At 49.4% G+C, this 20,398-nt stretch overlaps 2 protein-coding genes across 5 annotated transcripts in view; one reads left to right on the top strand and one right to left on the bottom strand.

Moving 5' to 3' along the window:
- The first annotated feature begins 2,456 nt into the window (after positions 1-2,456).
- Positions 2,457-9,555, top strand: NR2E3 (nuclear receptor subfamily 2 group E member 3). The gene is made up of 9 exons (XM_046007807.1): positions 2,457-2,638; positions 4,386-4,480; positions 4,994-5,120; positions 5,300-5,403; positions 5,497-5,745; positions 5,832-6,007; positions 6,873-7,119; positions 7,359-7,464; positions 9,423-9,555. Exons 1-9 carry the CDS (start codon positions 2,457-2,459, stop codon positions 9,553-9,555), a joined length of 1,419 nt encoding a protein of 472 aa, XP_045863763.1.
- A 4,266-nt stretch (positions 9,556-13,821) lies between these two features.
- MYO9A (myosin IXA) overlaps positions 13,822-20,398 on the bottom strand; it is a 298,796-nt gene continuing 292,219 nt past the window's right edge. For all 4 annotated transcript variants that reach the window (XM_046008480.1, XM_046008479.1, XM_046008481.1 and 1 more), the window contains 2 exons: positions 20,111-20,253; positions 13,822-18,670 (listed from right to left, as the gene is read on the bottom strand). In XM_046008480.1, coding sequence (XP_045864436.1) covers positions 18,207-18,670; positions 20,111-20,253 — 607 coding nt within the window. In that variant the 3' untranslated portion in view covers positions 13,822-18,206. The remainder of the gene's footprint in view (positions 18,671-20,110; positions 20,254-20,398) is intronic.

The raw sequence follows: 20,398 nt of genomic DNA, 5'->3' as shown, positions 1-20,398 counted from the left end.
GTCAGCCCCAGTGTGGGGCTACAGATCAGATGCCGGTGTCCGGGACAGACTGCCTTTTGTCTGCTCCCCTGGGACGGAAGGAGGAGCCTCTCCAGCTCTGCGCAGAGCTTTAAAATGATTCTGGAGGAAGGACTTCGCAAGCCAAGGGCTGGGAAAACTGTGCGGGGGAAGATCTGATTACTTCTGAATGTTATCTTCAAAAGAAAGAAAGAGGCTTTGTTGAGAAACTCTGCTGCTGGTATCTGCCTCTGGGAGTCCTGAACCTTCCACTCACCGTTCTAGAGAAAGAAACTATTGATGAACTGAGGTCCTACCAAGGAGAAAGGAGTCCCGTGATCTTTGGCCATCAATTCCCTTTGCTGAGACGCAGGAAATCAGGCATGCTGTTTTGTAGCCGGCTTTCCAGTTGAAACACTGTGGGCGTGTTTCCCTGTAAATGACTGCCTAGCATTCTGCTGTCGGGATGGAGCTTCCGGGGTGTAGCCCGTTGTCTACAGATGGGTGTTTTACTAAAATTGCTGCAGGGACCAGCCCTATAATTAAATCTTTGTGAGATTGTCCATGGGATAGTCTCCTGGAAGAGGAATTGGTATCCTGAGGTCCAGAGCCCACCCACACATCACTGGCTATCTCTCCTCCCAGATAGCAAAGACCCATGGGTGTGGAATAAAGAGAATTTTTAAGAAACCCCAGAAAATATGTTACCAGGACCAAATGCCACAAATGAAGCTTGCCCCACACCGGAAGCCCGAGGCTCCTGAACTGTGGTGTTCAGTCCAGCCAACCCGACATCATCCCAGAACCATTCCTCCTCACTCCGACAACACCGAGGGCCCCTCTCTAGACCTGGGAAGAGTGACACAGGATATGACAGGTCCCAGACAGTCTGGGGAAGAGGGTTTACTGGCCGGAGGAAAGTCAGACCTGCAGCCTTTTTCATCCATCCCCTCCCGGCCCGCCCTACCTGCCCCAGACCTCCAGGGAGTCACGGAAGTTGCTGACCTGTCCCCTGGGGGAATAATTGTATTAGTGATAAGGTGGCCTCTGGTGGCTTCGTCAGCAGATTCAAGGCTTTGGGCTGGGTAATCCTCTGGCTTCTGCCCCAGCAGCTGGTGGTCACAAATCGGGAGAGAGCCACTACCCCCATCCCCACTGGGCTGTCATCCGGCACCATCCAGGCTCTGGATGGGCCTGACTTGCCCAAGAACAGAGGGTCAGGGTGACAGAGGACCTGGGCTGAAACCAACACAATAACGTCCAAACAGCATACAAACAGGCATGTCAAACACTGGTAGCGTTTTTATTCTGATGGATTTATTTTTCACCATTCTAAGTAACACATACCCACTACGCAATGTCAGGAAAATAAAAACAAGCTAAAAATGGGCTACTGTGGGGCGCCTGGGTGGCTCAGTCATTAAGCATCTGCCTTCGGCTCAGGTCGTGTTCTCAGGGTCCTGGGATTGAGCCCCACATCGGGCTCCCTGCTCAGCGGGAGCCATCTTCTTCCTCTCCCACTCCCCTGCTTGTGTTCTCTCTCTCACTGTCTCTCTGTCACATAAATAAGTAAAATCTTAAAAAAATAATAAAATAAAGGGGCTACCATGTGTTAAGTGACTTCTCATCCACATGCTCTGAACCCAGTCCCTGGAACCTTCCATTGGCTGAGGAGAGGAAGGTGACCTGGGCTGAGATCCAACCCTGAGGACAAGATCCAGCCCTGAGCCCTGGAATTTCTGCCCCCCCCACCCTTCTGCTGCTAAAGCCAAAGAAATGGCCAGCCTTGTGTGGAAAGTGCCCAGTGGGAAAGCAGGAGCTTGGGAACCAGACACTGGGTTGAAACTCCTGACTCCACCCTCAGGCTCCTCTCCCCCTCCCTCTCTGCAGCCCTGTGGCTGGAAGCGATTTGCCTCACCTCTCAGAGACTCCAGTTTCCTCACCTGTGAGATGAGGTTTGCTGTGAGCTTTGGGTATCATGTCGGGAGCATTTGTATAAGCACTCTTCTTGCTTGCTTTGTCCTTCCTACTCTTGGCGTTGCAAAGGCGTCCGAGGACACCTGACCTGCATGATGGCGCCATCCTTGAATCCTCTCCTTCCCTTTCTCCCATGACCCACGCTGCCCTGATTTTCCCAGCGGCTCTTCCTTGGCCCAGACCTCCAGGTTCAAGGCCCTCAGCTCAGCCTTGGGTACCTCCCTCCCTGATGCCCATGTATGCTCAGAGCTGCCCCTTGATCCAGGGGCTTCAGTGCCCATCTCCGTGAACAAGGTGGGGACAGGCTGGTTGAGGTGTGTGGAGTTGGTCTCCACACCTGAACTCTGGGTGGGTCTGTGGGGGAAGCTCCAGCCCAGACCCAGGCAGGTGTGAAGGGGTCATGGAAGCCAGGCGTGTGCGCGAGATCGCCCAAGGAGAGATGTAAAAGTCCTCTGGGGCCCGCTCTGGGGCACCTTGAGGTGATGACCCTTCAGAGTAGGGACAAAGAAGGTGAAGACATGCTCCAGAAGTGGGAGAGACAAGCTTTGGGAAGGAGGGACCCGTCCATCAAGTTCAAGGGCTATGCCCGGGGCTGCGGAGGCCAGGGAGAGGTAGAGACTGTGCAGAGGAGGCCCCTGAGGGCTGCCTGTCAGGAGGGGTGCAGGTGAGCACAGAGGCAGGGGAGGTCAGGTGTGGGACCACCACCTGGCGGCCTCGATCTTCTGAGGCCCCAGAAAGCGGATTACCCCACAAAGTCCCTCGAGCTGACTTCCCAAATCCCCAGGAGTGCTTCTCTGTCACAGTGAGGGTTAACCCCACTTACCAAAAGGCCCTGCCCCTCCCCCTCTGTCCCTTCACACCATGATCCTTCCAGAAATTTCTCACTGTTCCCCTCCCCCTTGGGCTCTAAGCCTGGGCCAAGCGCTGCCCATCACCCCCAGAGATGAGCAGGTCTGCTGAGGGTAGGTGGTGCCCTCCAGACCAACCCTGGGGCTGCTCTGTCCTGGGCGGGGGGGGGGGGGGGGGGGGGGGGGGAGGTGAGCATGGGGTGGGGACAGAGAAGCTGGGAAAGGAAAGGCAAATGTCTTGAGGCTTGCTCTTCGACCTTCTCAGAGAAATCATCGTAACAGCCCCTATCGAGTATTATGCTCTTATTGAGTACTGGGCTTTGAAACTTTTGATGCCCCTTTTCACAGACAAGGAAACTGAAGCTCAGAAAGGCTAAATCACTTGCTCAGGGCTGGGCCGTGTGACTGGCCTGCGTGGGAGCAGGAACTGAAATTTGGCACTGTCTGGGCTCTCTCCACACTCCCTCTTGGATTGGTCCAAGGAGGACCAGACTCCTCCTTTGGCCTCCTCATCTCACAATCACACTGGGCTTGAGCTGGGAAGATGGGGTTTAGGGACAGCAGAGAGGTCAGCCTGCCTGGGAAGGTGAGGCAGTGTCGGGGAAAGGAGGGGAGGCCACGCAATTGCCTGGAGCCAGGCTCAGAGGCTGTGTTTTCATGCCCTCCCCTGTCCTGAGGGCCCCGCTCCCCAGGAAACTACAGCTTCTTCCGCTCCTCATAGACCTGAAGGAGACTCTCCATCTTGGGCCCCAGGCCCTTCTGCCTCCAGGCCAGCCCCAGACCCTACAGGAGACCCTTTCTCAGTGTGATGGGAGCCACCTCCGTGCTGGATATGTGGGGAGCTCCTTCCAGGATCTGAGACTCCTGGGGCCTGAGTGGTTCCTTATCAAGGGCTCAGGTGGGAACCTGAGAGTGGAAAGCTGAAGCCACAGTGAACACTGAGCCTCACACGCACCCACTTGACACACAGCTCCCAGACACGCACTTGCTCGCAGACACACACCAAGCAGCTCAAAAAGACTTAAAGTCCTGGGGGACCCGGAGTCCTCACCTCCCTTCAAGATTTGGCATTGGAGGGCCAGCAGGCTGAGAGCACAGAGCAGAAAGGACCAGGGACACTGGGCAGTTCGGGGGTGGTGGTGAGGGGGAGCAGCGGGACGGACAGGCAGCGGGACGGACAGGCCCCGGGGGCACCTTGGTAACGCTGCAGGTGTGGCTGGTTGATCCCCTGTGGAGACAGTAAAGATTAAGAGGATCATAATCTGCGTCCAGCACTGCCCTGGGAGAAATCTCCTAGAGCCAGAGCCACTGCTGTGAGGGGAAGTTGGGGCAGCTCTGAGTTCGGACAGAAGGAGAGACAGGAGACAGGGGTACAGACAGGAGAGGCTTGGAGGGAAGGAGACCACCAGGGCCAGGCGGGGAGAAGTAGAAGTAGGAGATAGGGCCACCAAGAGAGGGACAGAGGTCCAAAGAGGGAGAGGCTGGGCCCACTTGGGAGGCCTTCCTCCAGAAGGAAGGTGAGAGCTGCCTTGGGACGCGCTAGGCCTGGACCCACTGCCCTAGCACGAGCTCCAGCATGGCTGCGGCTGGGCCAGCCACTGTGGCTGCTTCCAGGAAGGAGTCTCCGGGCAGATGGGGCCTGGGAAACCAGCCGGCAGGTAGGGCTTTCCTGGAGGTAGAGTCTGGGCCCTCGGGGAGGGCAGTGTGGACCAGAGGTTGGCAGGGACCGTATAAGGAGCTCCGAGGGCTGTGGCCAAGAGTGAGGGACCAGACCAGCACACCCAGAATCCTAGAAACACAGGGGTCAGCAGAGCCAGGATGGGACAGCTGAATTGATGGGAAAAGAAAGGAGAGAGAAGTATTCTTCGGGGTTTGGCCTCAGAGCTCCCCAGGGGTGTGTGGTCCTGGAGGTTTCTGTGGGATGAGGAGCCTGAGGCCACCTGCAGCCAGGAAGGGGGGGCGGGGGGGGGGCGAGCAGGGGGAGGCAGAGAGTGGACCTGGGTTGCAAAGTGGAGGAAGGGCAGAAGCTGGCTGGGGAAGGGTGGCAGGGTGGGGTGTCTGGATGAGAGGCTGGGGTGTGTGTACTGTGTGTGGGGATGGGGAACGGGACTGGGTGGGGGGAAGGGCTCGCTGCAAAGCGGGAGTGACCCAGCCCGGCCCCTGCCCCTTAGGCGTGGGTCCCTCGCTGCAGTGTCGCGTGTGTGGAGACAGCAGCAGCGGGAAGCACTACGGCATCTACGCCTGCAACGGTTGCAGCGGCTTCTTCAAGCGGAGTGTGCGGCGGAGACTCATCTACCGGTGGGGGGAGGGCAGGACCGCCGCCCGCATTGGCCCCGCCCCCCGGCCCCCGCGGGACCCCGGGAGGGGTGCGGGATGCTCAGGGAAGAAGGGGCTGGGCCAAACATGTCCAAACCCCACAGTCCTGGGCCTGGATGTGTGGGACGCTGACACCAGGGTGGGCACCCTTCTGCCGGCAGGTGCCAGGTGGGAGCGGGGATGTGCCCAGTGGACAAGGCCCACAGGAACCAGTGCCAGGCCTGCCGGCTGAAGAAGTGCTTGCAGGAGGGCATGAACCAGGACGGTGAGTCGGGGCCCCCGATCCAGAAAGGAGTGACCAGAGAGACAGGGGTCCAAGACCGAGGAAGGGTGGTCCTGACCCTTCCTGCCTCCCCAGCTGTGCAGAATGAACGCCAGCCACGAAGCACAGCCCAGGTCCGGCTGGCCGGCATGGAGTCAGACACGGAGACCCGGCTGGAGCCCCTGGTGGCCCCCCTGGCCCCGGCAGGGCCCAGCCCGGGGGACCCCACACCTGTTTCTGCAGCCAGAGCCCTGGGGCCTGGGGCCCTCACCCCGCCCGGACACCACCGCTTCTTGACCAGCCTTATCACAGCCGAAACATGTGCTAAGCTGGAGCCAGAGGATGGTAAGTGGGAGGGCAACTGGGGCCCTGAGCAGCCCCTGTCCCTGCCACAGACTAGGGGTTGAGGTCCCCATCCCCTCCTCCAACAGCCGATGAGCATATTGATGTCACCAGCAACGATCCTGAGTTTCCCTCATCCCCGTACTCCTCCTCGTCACCCTGTGGCCTGGACAGCATCCATGAGACATCGGCTCGCCTTCTCTTTATGGCCGTCAAGTGGGCCAAGAACCTGCCTGTGTTCTCCAACCTGCCCTTCCGCGATCAGGTGTGTGTGTGTTGGGGGATGCACTTGATTCCGCTGGGTTGGGAGTGCATACACCCCCGTGCAGGTGATGATTGGAGGTGCCCAGAGCTCGGGGCTGGCGACAGTTGGGAGGCACATGTCTCCGAGTCAGTGTTGGTCAGGGATCCATGTCTCACGGATGTGACGATCGGGGGCGCGCCCATCTCTGGGCAGAGGGGAGAGTGGTCTCTCGGGGATGATGTTGGCTAGGGCCACACAGGGATTTGAAGGCAGTGCCTGTGGCCCCCTGGGTCTTTTTTTCTCCTGGAGTACCTCTGTGTGTGACAGGGCAGTCTGCACTCCCTCAATAGTGCACGTGGGAGACTCTGGGCTCTCCAGGAGCACAGATGGCTGTGACTTCAGGGCTCAAGTTCCCACCTAACCTCTTCATCTGTAGGACTTCCCTCTAAGCTTCTTAAGGGCAAGCAGGTCTGTCACGATAAACCCAGGAAGTGAGGCGCACTGAGGGTCTGAGCCCTTGGCCAGTGGCTTGGATGGAGCAGCTCAGAGGTCAGGCTGAGTCTCCTGAGCACACTCAGCTTCGGACGCCTGTGGGGACTGTCCCTGCGGCTGCCCAACTTCCATGGCTCTAGGCTTTCCTAAATGTTCCAGTTGAGGCTCTGGAGGGAATGCATAGAGTGTCTTGGAGCCTAGGCAGTTGGACCAGATCATACCAAATCTCAGAGCCCCTGGCCCCTGGATCAAAGTCAGATGGAGGTCAGGAGAAGGTCTGGGCATCCAGGACCAGCCCTTCCTTTCCTAGGGCCCCAGAGAAGGTAGCAGAGGCTCAGCCTGCGCCACAGATGTTGCATCTCAGCCATCATGCTCACTCTTTCTTTGAGCACAGGTGATCCTGTTGGAGGAGGCATGGAGTGAACTCTTCCTCCTCGGGGCCATACAGTGGTCTCTGCCTCTGGACAGCTGCCCTCTGCTGGCGCCGCCTCAGGCCTCCACTGCCGGCAGCTCCCAGGGCCGGTTGGCGCTGGCCGGCGCCGAGAGTCGCATCCTGCAGGAGACAATCTCAAGGTTCCGAGCCCTGGCGGTGGACCCCACAGAGTTCGCCTGCATGAAGGCCCTGGTCCTCTTCAAACCAGGTCGCTGAGTCTTTGCCCAAGCCTTACGGAAATGTGGTTGGGGGTTAAAAATGGGAATTCCAGTGATTTCCTTCTGCCTCTCCTGCCTCCACCACCCCACATGTGCAGGCTTCCTCCCTGGGGAGCAGGAGGAGTGAGGTGCAGGGCTGGCCTCACCCCTCCTGAGGGCGCTGGCGGACTGCCATGGGGGCAGGCAGGGCGCGCTGGGAGAAGAGCTCACTGCCCGTGCATCTCTCCAGAAACTCGGGGCCTGAAGGATCCTGAGCACGTGGAGGCCTTGCAGGACCAGTCCCAAGTGATGCTGAGCCAGCACAGCAAGGCGCACCACCCCAGCCAGCCCGTGAGGTGACCTGAGCACGAGCCTTCCTGCCCGTCTGTCCCTTCACCTCTTTACCCTCCCCCAACCCCCACCTCTTGGACACTGTCTCTGGTGTCACTGATTAGATGGCCCAAAGGTCAGACTTCAACCAAGCAGGAATCCAGCATCCCCTGTGTGCCAGGTTCCAGGAGTGGGGACCAAAATGAGCAGAAGACAAAGTTGCTGCCTTCCCTGGATGCCCAGCACAGTGACCCCAGTCCAGAGGAGGGCCACCCCCATCAGATAGTGAGGGTTCAGATACCCATGTCTCCATGTATTTCTACAGATACCTAGGACAGGAGGCCAGTCTGGAAGGTGTAACAGATTGCTGCCAGTGAGAAGGTGGGAGACTAAGCTAGGACAGCTTTCGTGGGCCGGGCTGTCCACGACTTTGAATGCCAACTGAAGGCCAAATGGGATTTGGTAGGCAGAGGGGAGCCACTGCGGGTTTTTGAGCAGGAGGGGGTTGTATACAGAGCTAGAGTGCGTCTAGAGTACACGATCAGGGAGGGAAGCACACACTGCCACCCTCCAGGGGAGTCCCTGGGGTCCTGCTCTCTGGGAGTGGCTATAGGGAATGGAAGGGAGAGGACTGTTGCAGGGGCCTCCAGGAGTCAGAATGCATCTGACTTGGCACTTGGCTGGATGTAAGGAGCAAAAGAGGATGTGCTATTTGGGAGAAGCGGGAGTCAAGAAATAAAAAGGAGAGTCGGGAGGAGAACACGGTTTTGAGGGAACATGATCAGGTCTGTTGGAGCTGCAGGGGAGCATCTCCTAGGGAGGCACTTGGCTAAGCCACATGCATGGATGAGAGCCCGGCCGTGGCTGGGTTTGGGGGCGGTAGCTACAGAGAGGCTGAGAGCGTGGCCGGTGCTTACTCACTAAGTTTAATTTCACACCCACTAGAGGATGAATTCCTGCAGTTTGAAAAACAGTTTCTCTACTTGACTTCCTAGTTACTTCTTTCTGAAACTCCCTAGCTCAGAAAAACAAGCGGGAAGGAACAAGTGAGAGATGCACAACTTCTCTGTCCCACCCACTTGGCACTTGCAAAAGAAAGAAAGCCCTTGGATTTAAAAAAAAAAAAAAAAAAGTCCTGCAGATAACTGGGAGATGAGGGAAAGCCTCCCACAGACCTCCACGCTAGGAATTGAGCGTGGAGCTGGCCCACTTTGAAGTGGCCTCCTTGACGTTGAGCACTGACCTCTGCTGATCCCTCCCATCTCTCTTTTGGGGCTTCACCTACTTTCTCTGCACTGGGGACCCTTGCTTAGCAAATGGTTTGATTGATTGATTGATCAATTCATTCATTCATTCACTCATTCACTCATTTGGCTCCACACCTAGTGTGGATTGCAAGGTGGGGCTTGAACTCATGACCTTGAGATCAAGACCTGAGCTGAGATCAAGAATCGACTTGACCCCTTTATAAAAAAATTTTTTTATATCTCTCTCATTCACAAAAATTACACTTCCACTTCAGAACACTTTCACTAATGGCTACTCTATCATCCTAGGGGGCTCGCGGAGGGGAATTTAGATTCTTATTCAAATATACATCTCATAATTATCCTAATAATCATATATATGATTAGCACATTTTATATAACATTAATATAACTTTTCACTTTATAATCTTTGCACATAATAAACAGTATTTATTTGCTATTTTTATCCCACTGACAACATGACTCATGCTCAGAAGCTGGTAATAAAACTGATGGTGGGTGCCTGGGTGACTCAGTGGGTTAAGCCTCTGCCTTCAGCTCAGGTCATGATCTCAGGGTCCTGGGATGGAGCCCAGCATTGGGCTCTCTGCTCAGCAGGGAGACTGCTTCTCTGCCTGCCTCTCTGCCTACTTGTGATCTCCTTCTCTATCAAATAAATTTAAAAAAACAAAACAAAACACACACACACAACTGATGGGTTCCTCTCTCCTGTTCAGGTTTGGGAAGTTGCTCCTGCTTCTCCCGTCTTTGAGGTTTATCACTTCTGAACGAGTTGAGCTCCTCTTTTTCCGCAAGACCATAGGGAATACTCCAATGGAAAAACTCCTTTGTGATATGTTCAAAAACTGAGGGAGGTGGCTGTCAAGTGGGTGCAACTACTCTAGAAAACAGCCTACTGAAGGCACTCATTCACCTGTCCTGACCCAGCACTTCCCCCTGTAGGTATGTATACCAAGCAGAAATGTCCATCAAAAGATATGATTAAAAATGTTCACAGCAGTGGGTGCGTGGGTGGCTCAGTCGTTAAGCATCTACCTTCGGCTCAGGTCACGATCCCGGGGTCCTGGGATGGAGCCCTGCTTCGGGCTCCTTGCTCAGTGGGGAGCCTGCTTCTCCCTCTCCCACTCCTTCTGCTTGTGTTCCCTTTCTCACTGTGTCTCTATCAAGTAAATAAATAAAATCTTTAAAAAAAAATTCACAGCAGCTTTATTCAGAAGAGCCCCTAACTGTACGTGGGCGGTACAATGAATTAATAAGTTGTGGTAGATTCATTTAATGGAAAGCAGCAATCAAGAATGAATGGCCAAGACATGTGACAACGTGGATGAATGTCACAGACATAAAGGTAAAATGAAAGAACTTTGCCAAGCACAGCTTCTGCTTATACAAAATTCGTGGGCAGGCCCGACAAACCAGGCAGCAGAAGCTGGAATCCTGTTTGCCTCCGGGGTTGGGAGGTGGGGTGGTTGGGAAGGGGCCCAGAGGAGCCCTCTGGTGGCTGGAAATGTTCTTGATGTTAACCTAGGTGGTGGTTTCGCAAATTTACTCATTCCTAAAAATTGAGCCGCGCACTTAAGATTTTACTGTATTATACTCAATAAAGTCGGGAAAAAATAAAACCAAAGAACAAATGTGTTAAAGACTCTCCATTGAGGGGCGCCTGGATTAAAGCCTCTGCCTTCGGCTCAGATCATGATCCCAGAATCCTGGGATCGAGCCCCACATGGGGCTCTCTGCTCAACAGGGAGCCCGCTTCCTCCTCTCTCTGCCTGCCTCTCTGCCTACTTGTGATCTCTGTCAATAAATAAATAAAATATTTAAAAAAAAAAAAAGGCTCTCCATTGAAAGACACTGAAGGAATGAGCATGGGCTCTTGTGTTCCACCTGGTTTCCATCCACGGCAGAGTCCAGGGGCAACAAATCAAGCCCAGCTTCAAAATCTCCCACAGGAGTCAAAACCGGCCTCTCTCCAGACGGGGTCCCACCCCCTGGAGAACCCACAGACTGTCTCAGTGTTTCCATTCCTGTCCTTCCTCACCCTTCTATAAACAAAGGTGGGCACATCCAACTCAACGCCAGGCAGCTACAGGCACTTTTTTTAGAAGGGGAATCTCTATCACTTAAGTCCTCATGGAGAGAAGCTCAGACAACCTCCTCCTTTGCAAAGGCAGACCCAAAAGACCTAGGAGATAATTGTAAAGCAAGAAAGTGAACGTGTGTGGGACTTGATGATAACCCAGGCAGTCAATGGAGTGCAGAATGGGCATTGTTATTCAATCCTTGGATTAGCTCTGGGACTGGACCAGTCATCCCCCATGATAAGTGAAAAAAACTGAAGCTTGGAGAGAACCTGAACCCTGGTGTGACTCTACTTAACTCCCCCTAACTCTGGCACTGCCATCCCCCACCTCCCAGATCGCCCCCCACTGCCCCCCGCCCTGGAATGGCTGAACGATTCTGTTGCATTTCCTGTCCTCCAAGAAGAAATGCTTGAAGTCAAAAGTAGAAGGTCATGTGAGGAATCTGAAATCCTAGGGGTTTCTTGCCCTTTGGCCTATGTATGAATTCTCCCAGCTCACAGAGATAATCAGGCCTTGATGGAAGGATGTGGTTCAGGACACTCTGCTCTAGAAATGACACTAGCTGGCTGGTGCCTGAGGAGGAAAGAGTATGGCAAGTACGGCCCAGCTTGAGCCCTTTCCACTTGAGCACTTAAACTATTCTTTATCTTCTTTATATATAGATACAGATATATCGATACAGATAGAGCGGGGATGGGTGGCAGAGGAAGAGGGAGAGAGAGGGAGAATCCTAAGCAGTCTCCATGCCAGCAGAGAGCCTGATGCAGGGCTCGATGCCACGACCCTGGGACCACGACTGGAGCCAAAATCAAGAGTCAGACCCCCGATCGACTGTGCAACCCAGGTGCCCCATATTCTTGATCTTCTAAAAGCACCAGACTTGCCTGTTATTCGAGCCATCTAATGTCTATAATGCCATTATACTATCCAGTTCCCTATCAAGAGTTTTCATCCATAAGGTTGAAAGACCTGCATATAGAAAGCCTGAGCAAAGGCACTGTAGCAAGAAAGAAGGCTGAAATAGGGCCAGATAGGCCCTGGACATCTATCTACTCTATAGTCATGCATCTCAGAACATAGGTGTGCAGAGTGGCCTACTGAAGTTCATGTGCTGGTACTGGTCTGGGGTGTGTGAGCACAGCAATTCTATACCAGGGGAGATTGTTTGGGATCTCCAGGAGAAAGTCTTGGAGAAATAGACAAGGTACACAGGCAAGATTGCACATTTCTTGCCTGGATTAGCTGCTGTCAACCTGGCATCAATACCACCCCCTTCTAAGGTCTTGTCCTCACTGCAGAGATGCCAGGAACTACATTTCCCAGGATCCTCTCCCCCCCATGGCTTCCTCATGGAAGGCAGGCACTCTCACGTGAGCCTTGGAAGGTCAATGAGGAAGTCATTGCTGTCTGGAGGCAGTTGCAGCCAGCTGTGTGGGAAGGTAGAGATTTTGGGCAGCCTTCTTTGAATTGCAGTCGCTTCCAGGAAGCTCTTTGGATGTTTTGTCTTAGATCTGCGTTGGCTTTCGGACCTTCTGTGGAGCTTCCCGGATCTATGTTTCTCCTGTTCTTCTGGTGTGTATTATTAACCCCCTACTTCCTGTATTATGTCCTCCTCACCTGAAATACACTGAGTGGCTCTTGTTTTCCTAATACGATACAGAGTCAGTTGATCTCAGGATTTATTCAATATTTTGCTGTAAATTGGTCCCGTTGACATTCAAGTGGGTAACATTGCATTTAGGGTTGTTGCTAGGAGAGGGGATACTGTGAAAGTTTTGCCCTTAAAGCCAGAAATGTCTTCGGTTATGAAGCACACGGAGACAGTCTCTGTGGACCTATCTGGGCCTTTCTTTTCAACTGCAATTTTCAGATTTGTGAGACAGTCATTCTCTTCCACCCTAAGGGACTATTTGATGGTAGGAAATGCAGACAAAGACCCAGATGCCAAGAAGCACTGGGAAGTTTTGTTGATTTGGTTACCACAGGGTACATTTTTAAAATGGCATTTCTAGGTTTTACTTGGCCAATTAAAGAAACCTGAAGAAATAATTCACTACCCTTATCGCTTTGACATTAATTTAATGCAAAAATGTAAACAATGCAAAAAAAAATGGGATGATGGTCTCAGGATTTTAAAAACTGAGTAACTTTCCATTTCACCTGAGACCTAGCTTGGCATTTGGGAACCTCCGATCTCATTCAACCTTCTCATCCAACATTTAAGCAAGGGCGCCTTTCATTGGGTGCTGGAGATCTAAGAGTCAGCAAGATAGCACATTTCTTGCCTTGGGAAGCTTATATCAAACAGTTGTTATTTATGTGACAGAGAGAGAGTGTGTGAGTGAGTGCACAATCCTATGGGGAGAGCAGCAGAGGGAGAGGGAGAAGCAGGTTTCCCGCTGAGCAGGGAGCTCGACATGGGGCTCAATCCCAGGACCCTCTGATCATGACCTGAGCCAGAGGCAGATGCTCAACAAACTGAGTCACCCAGGTGCCCCTCAAACAGTTTTTTGATTCCATGAATACTGGGCACGGCTGAGAACATATCTAATCCAGCTGAAGGGGGAAGAGGAAATAACTGCCTTTTACGCTGAGACCTGAGAGTCAGTGGGAGTTACACAGAGAAGTAAACCTAAGGAAGAGAGCTCATTGCCAGATGGGAAAACTACACCCAGAAATGGCTCATGACTTTCCCAAAGTCACACAGCATAGTGGCAGAAAGAAAATGAATTAATTTTAATTCCTGGGCCTCTACTAGCAGATGTTGCTACTTCTTCAGTCTTTTTGGTGAGGATCCTAACTGTAGACTTACTGTCTTCACTGTCTGCCTAGCTCTAGGCTGATTAAAGGAAGTCTTAACACCTGACTGCTAGCATCTATTACATAAAACGAGTATCTTGAATCTCACTTTCACTTGAATTCAGCTGAGTTCCCATAATTACTGCTTCTGCACTTTGTAAACTTTGGGGCTCAGTCCTTTCCTTAAAAGACAAATCACTTAACAAAAATCACTGCTATTCCTTGGAGTGGTATTGGAGTGAGTTGGGGTGGGAGCCAGGATGGTCGAAAACAAACCACACGTATTGCTGCTTCTGGAAGCTTTATTCTTTAATGAGCCATGGAGTGATTTGTTCATCAAGCTGCTTTTGTGTAGCTGTACAGTGCATATTTGGAGTGACACAAACTGCACTTTCTACAGATGATGTTTTGCTCCCCTCCTCCAACAACAACAGAAAACAAAAACAAAAACAAAACAAAAAAAAACAACCAAAAAACCAACCCCAAAGGAAATTACAAAGTGCCTGTTGATTGCATCAGGAATGTAATCAGTTCTGTGGGTGAGATAAATCATTCTTTTTATAGAATTATTCTGTTAAACAGTGAAATGATATTATATTTCACAGGATATGTCCTTTTACAATACATAGTTTTAAAAATTTATACTCAGCATACTTATAAATTACTTTGAGTCTATTAAAATAATACAATACTAATTTGTAATCCATACCTTTCCTCTAGTAAATGCAATTACTTGGTTCAAAAGGTGCCAACTTTTATATGACCTAAGAGGACTGATAATAGGTATTAATTATAAATGAATAGCAAGGTGATAGGTGCCTTCGTGTGGCTTTTTTGAAAACACTTTTAACCAAGAGACCGACAAGACCTAATAGATCCATCTCCACAATCATTATTTTGCTGTTACCTTTTAACACCAAATCAAATATGGGAGTGGCTCCAGAAAAAAGTGGTAAAAATTATATGAGGGGCACAGAAAGACTGAGGACTCCCTCAAATGCCAAGGACTTACTACCAAGGCCGGCATTGTGTTATTGGGGGGACAGTGCTGGGGAACTGTCACAAAATTATGGATAGACGTAATGCATTTGTCAACACAGAATGATGCATGCCCATTGCCTAGCTCCCCCACCAAGGAGGAAAAAAGAGGAGAGGAGGATGAGGAAAACCATCTGAACTATGTTTCTTTTTAAAATTAAAACTCTCTTAGCTTTGAACACATCCTGAGAATTTCTTCTCTAGTTCACCAAAGTGCTTGTGAAAGGTACACATTCGTTAGTTATAGTTTAAAAATACAAAAACAAAAAAAACCCAACATGGCCCAGAGTCACTGAAGTGGGCCTGCAGAACCTTGCTGGACTTCCTCTTTTCAGCATGCTTCTGGGACCCCCTCTTCTCTTCTCTATCTTTGACAGTGAAAACCACCCTCTGTCAAGAACACAGAAGTCTCCACTAACCTTCCAGCAGCAGGGTAAGAGCTGCAGCTGGTTTCCAAAGTGTGAGAAGGTAGGGGCTCTGGTATCCCATTCCCTGACTTCAGGTCCCTCTGTCTCTTCAAGGCCTGTACTGAGAACTCTGTTATCTCCCCTTTGTGTTTCTAGAAGCCCAGAGTAGCAAAGGAATTAAAATGGCAGAAGTGCATTACAAACTAAGTATGTCACCTCCCTGATCCTTGCTGTTTAAACAAATTTGCTTCACTTATGATACACAATGTAACCTTAAAATGATACTTCTGTTTCTATTACGGTTTCCATGATAAGGGATAGCTGGCTTTAATGTGGAGAAGTGCAAATCCAGGCTTTGTTTGGGGCTGGAATGTGTGATACGAACAGAATTCCTCTGCATTTTGGAGTGTGGGCTCCAAATGTGGGGCTGCCCCATTGCTGCCACACAGGGATTTTTGTCGTGGCATGTGAGATCAAAGAAAAGCAAAGCAGAAGCAATGGGCAGCACAACTGTGATGTATATGAAGGTTACACATCTTCGTCGTAAATGATTATAATACAGCATCACTTTGTGGTGACCTAACTTTAACCACAGAGAGGACCAGTTAAGACCATGGAAGAAGATACAGCACTTGGTTCTGACAGTTTTTAGGAGTTATGGCTTCATCTCTTTGTTAGGCCAACAGTACTTGTTATCCTATGAGAAGCAAAGCTTTCTTTCCTTCAAAGGGAGGGTCCCACACTTACTCTTCATTCTTAAGATGGTGCGGAACTCTCCCTGCCCCCCCAACCCTCCATTCTGGCACTTTGTTAAATGACTAGAAATCCACAAATCTAGCAACCAAAAAACAAGTATTTTTTATTTAATTTTATCCAAATTCAGGTTTCAGGTCCCTGAGAAATATAAAGTCTCTTAACATCCATTGCCTAGTTCTTATAAAGTGGCCTACAGGAGTAATTTTTTTTTTCCAACTGCCAAAAACTTATTTTGCAAATAAACAAAGAAAATCTGCAAAAACTTAGAAGGGAGAACATATGCGAAGATGTGTTCTCCAGGCCGTTCCTTGGGGCCAAAGGAAATTATCCAACAAGGGTCATCTCTTTCTCATATGGTATTTAACCAATGATCTGGAGCAAGTAGAGAGTAGTAGTCCATGCCCAGCAGGACACTACTCCCCCAGGAATACTGAAACAGCCTGTGCAGCCTGGCTTGGGGCCCTGGGGCCCCAGAAGTCCCACTTGGACCTGACCATGCTGAGGGGTTGGGCTTTCCTCTAAGAGATTCTCCAAAGTTCAATTTTTAAAAGGCTTTAACATTTATTATTCCTCAGCATGAACAAGGTGGCAGATGTTTGCGGGATATAAAATCTAACACTTACTCACAACCATCATCATTCTGGAGATTTAAAAAGATTCCTTTCCCTAGCTCATTTCTGAAACCAAACCAGGAAGAGGTTAAGACTCCTGCTACCTTTAGCTGCCACTCAGAATGATGTTCTAAGCCTGACCTCTGGGGCTTGACAATAACCACTGAGGCAGTGACATGAGGTTCAGTGTTGTGTAACAGGAGAATCTGCCCTAACAAAGTCTTAACATTTCCACAACTTCAAATCGAAGTATGAAAAGAAAGAATAACCAAAATTCAGGTTACAGATGGTAAAGGCTCTTTTTCAGAACAGTGCACATGGTAGTTAGACAAGATGCATTTAGTAACTTTAAAAATAAACATTTTCACATACTTATCTCAAGAAAGAGTATCATGTTTCCTCTTCCATATATTATAAATAGCAAAAACAGATTTCTAATCCCACAAATGCTAAGAAGCTTAAAATGCTATTATAGCTCAGGTGTAGGGAGACACCCAGTGGTGAAAAAGATGGTCTGATTTTTCCCTCAACCCTGGGATAGTGGCTCTCACCCCTATCCAATGGCCCTTAATCTGTGGGAAGAAATTCCACCAGGAGGAGGGAAGCATAAGGTTAAAAAGAAATATGCATACTATACATATATATTTACAGTAAACTTCAGTAACCAGAATATTAACAAAAATAGCTTCAAGTAGTCCTTGATTTATTTTTTCATCTATTTAATACTGATGGTCTGAGGAAAAGAAGGTAATAGTTAGATGGTTATATTAAAAACTTTTCTCTTTTATTTTTTTGGCAGCTTTCTGTTAACACTTATTCATGCAGTGTTGTGTATGAATGTTTTAGGAGAAGTGATTAGACAGTCACATTACTTGTCTGAGTTTGTGGTGGAAATCCACCAGCAGATGAACAGGTTCATATGTGATCTTCAGCTTAATCTATACAAAGAGGAAAGCCTGGGTGGATTAGGATGAGACCCTCATGTTTAGGGATCCCCATGTCTCTGAGACACTTAAAAAAATTAGAGGAACCTAATCCTAGGACCAGGAAGTCTGAGTACAGTTGGAAAACTGAAACTTCAGCCCATGCAATATATTTGGCAGGAACTAACCAGGAGTGAAACCAGCATTATTATGACACTGAACATCATCAAAAAACAAAACATGTACTCTCTTCTTCATCATGTAACCAGATGTCTGAGACATGCTCTGACGGCTTCATGGAAACAATTACGTTTTTACTTTCCCCAGAATATAACATGGAGTATTTCTCAAAAATCTTAAAATAGAGGGCTTAAGCTTTTTGTTTATAAATCCTTGGAAAAAAATTATATTCTACCCCAGCTCCTAACTATCCCAAAATAAACCCAAAGGCTTTTGCTTCCGCGGTTAAGAAAGATTTATATGTTTTCTTCAAATGTCAAAAACCAGTGGTTCCCTCAGGCCCACCATGTTCCCCCCAGTTCAACACCCACCTCTGGGAAGGAGAAGAGGATGGAGGAGAGGCAACTAGGAAGATCTCCACAACTGACCCAAATCCCCAGGCCCCCAGTGGCTCTGTTTAGTGAACTCCCCAGTCAAATACAGCAGCCAAGGCACAGCTGGCACCATCCCCAGCAGGCTTCACAGAGGCCTTTCTGTTTCTGCAGGAGGCCCAGGAAATTAGCACACAAGTTCTTGGTTGTATGCTTGGGCAAGAGGCAGGACCACAATTAGGTTGGACTATTGTGGACAAGGGGATGAGAAGAGGCCCCGAAGATGAGATGTGTTTACCACTCTGTAGCCATGAAGGGACACACAGCTGCCAGTTCAGACCATAAACTCATTATTTCCAAAGAGAGCTAGCTGTTGGGTGGAGCTGGAGTCTGGGTCCACAGTTTTCCTACGGCCAGTCACAACTGTCCCCTCTGGGGTCTCTTTGGTTTTCTGAGGTGAGTTTTTCACATTCTTTAATTTCTGTTTGCCCTTTTCAGGGTTGAAGGTTCCTCTGCTGATGAACTGAGGCCTGTCTTCCAGGGATTTGGTCTGACCGAATGGCCCTTCCATTCCCAGGGCCTCGCCAGCTGAGGCAGCTCGGTAGAAAGGAGATTTAGAATAAATCTGAAATCGTTTTCTGGTCCCATGAGAAGATGCAGTGTTAGATGAACATAAAGTAGAGAATGAAGAGTCTACTGAATCCAAAGAGTCTTGCTGCCTTTTTAGCTGCTTTCGTAACTTGCTTGAAGGTTCAGATTTGCCAGCTGCCTTCAGGGAGCTAAGGACTAAGCTTCTCTCTAATTCAAAAGAAGAGATCAAAGCTCTAAGTGACAATTTCCTCTAAAGCAAATCATCCCATAATAATAGGTTTCACCATTCCCATGTGATGGGTGGGCTGAGGTCTGAAGCGTCCAGGCTGACCTACTCTGTCCACAGCCATAACCTGAGAAGTTACCCGTTTCTACACATATCATTTAAGAATCAACCCCAAGAAGTCTGGAGTTCGACTATGCCATTAGGAAAGGCCTACAACTGTCACTATCATTTAAAATACTGCCAGGAAGTCATCCATTTCCTCCAGGTTGCTTAATTTGTTGGCATATGGTTGCTGGTAATAATTCCTAATAAACGTTTCTATTTCCTTGGTGTTAGTCATGATCTCTCCCCTTTCATTCATGATTTTATTAATTTGGGAGACTCAGCCATCAGAAGGGATGAATACCCACCATTTGCATCAACATGGATGGAACCGGAGGGGATTATGCTAAGTGAAATAAGTCAAGCAGAGAAAGACAATTATCATATGGTTTCACTCATATGTGGAACATAAGGAATAGCATGAAGGACATTAGGAGAAGGAAGAGAAGAATAAAGGGGAGGAAATCAGAGGGGGAGATGAACCATGAGAGACTATGGAATCTGGGGGAAAAACCGAAGGGTTTCAGAGGGGAGGTGGGGTAGGGGATGGTTTAGTGCAGTGATGGGTATTAAGTAGGGCATGTATTGCATGGAGCACTGGGTGTTATATGCAAACAATGAATCATGGAACACTATATCAAAAACTAATGATGGGGACGCCTGGGTGGCTCAGTTGAGCCTTTGGCTCAGGTCATGATCCCGGGGTCCTGGGATCGAGTCCCACATCGGGCTCCTTGCTTGGCAGGGAGCCTGCTTCTCTCACTGCCTCTGCCTGCCTCTCTGCCGCTTGTGTGTGCGCTCTCTCACTCTCTGGCAAAAAAAACAAAACAACAAAAAAACAAAAAACAAAAAACAACTAATGATGGTGACTAATACAACATAATAAAATTAAAAAATAAAATACTGCCAGGATATGTAGTAATTCTATGTCTCCCTGAGACATGCCATGTAGTTAAATACCTCCTTTGGTATAAGCCCATCTCTCATCTCTCAGCAGGGCACAATTCCTATCAACCACCCTTAGAACATGGATCATGGATCAGTAAGACAACATGTGTTGTAATTATTGGGTTTTCTCTGTGGTAAACAGAGAAGAAAACATTAAGTTGACAAAAAACTGCATTACATTAAATGTTGGGTCTGATGAACAATATATAATGGAAGCTTCACAAAGATCAGTATATTTGAACTCCTTAGGACTTTGTCACCTTCTCCCATAAGGTCAGGCATTCTTGAAAGGAATTTTGTCTTAGCCTGGGAATCCTTATTCCTCCCTTGCAAAACAAATCTGGATTCTTTAGTTTAGTATGTTCATTTACCTGATTTCTCAGAGATGGCACCTTCAGACTCAATATTCAAATTTTCTGAGCTATCAGCAGTCCCAATGGAGGCCTCAGACTCAAGGGTTTCATCATCAGAAGCACGGGGTTCCAGTACAAGCATCTCAAATGTTAGCTCCTCCCTGTAAGATATAATCAAGAAATCCACTAGTGTTTGATAAGAGGTGGAAGGAAGACAATAGGAAAAAAAGACTTATGATGAAAAGAAATTTAAGTAGTAAAACAGTCACATTTCCTACTGTTTCCATCCAAAGTGGTGATAAAGAC

This window comes from Meles meles, chromosome 6, assembly GCF_922984935.1.
Source record: "Meles meles chromosome 6, mMelMel3.1 paternal haplotype, whole genome shotgun sequence".
Taxonomy (NCBI): Eukaryota; Metazoa; Chordata; class Mammalia; order Carnivora; family Mustelidae; genus Meles; species Meles meles.
Note: the sequence above shows the minus strand (reverse complement) of the source record. Positions and strands in the feature narration are given on the sequence as shown.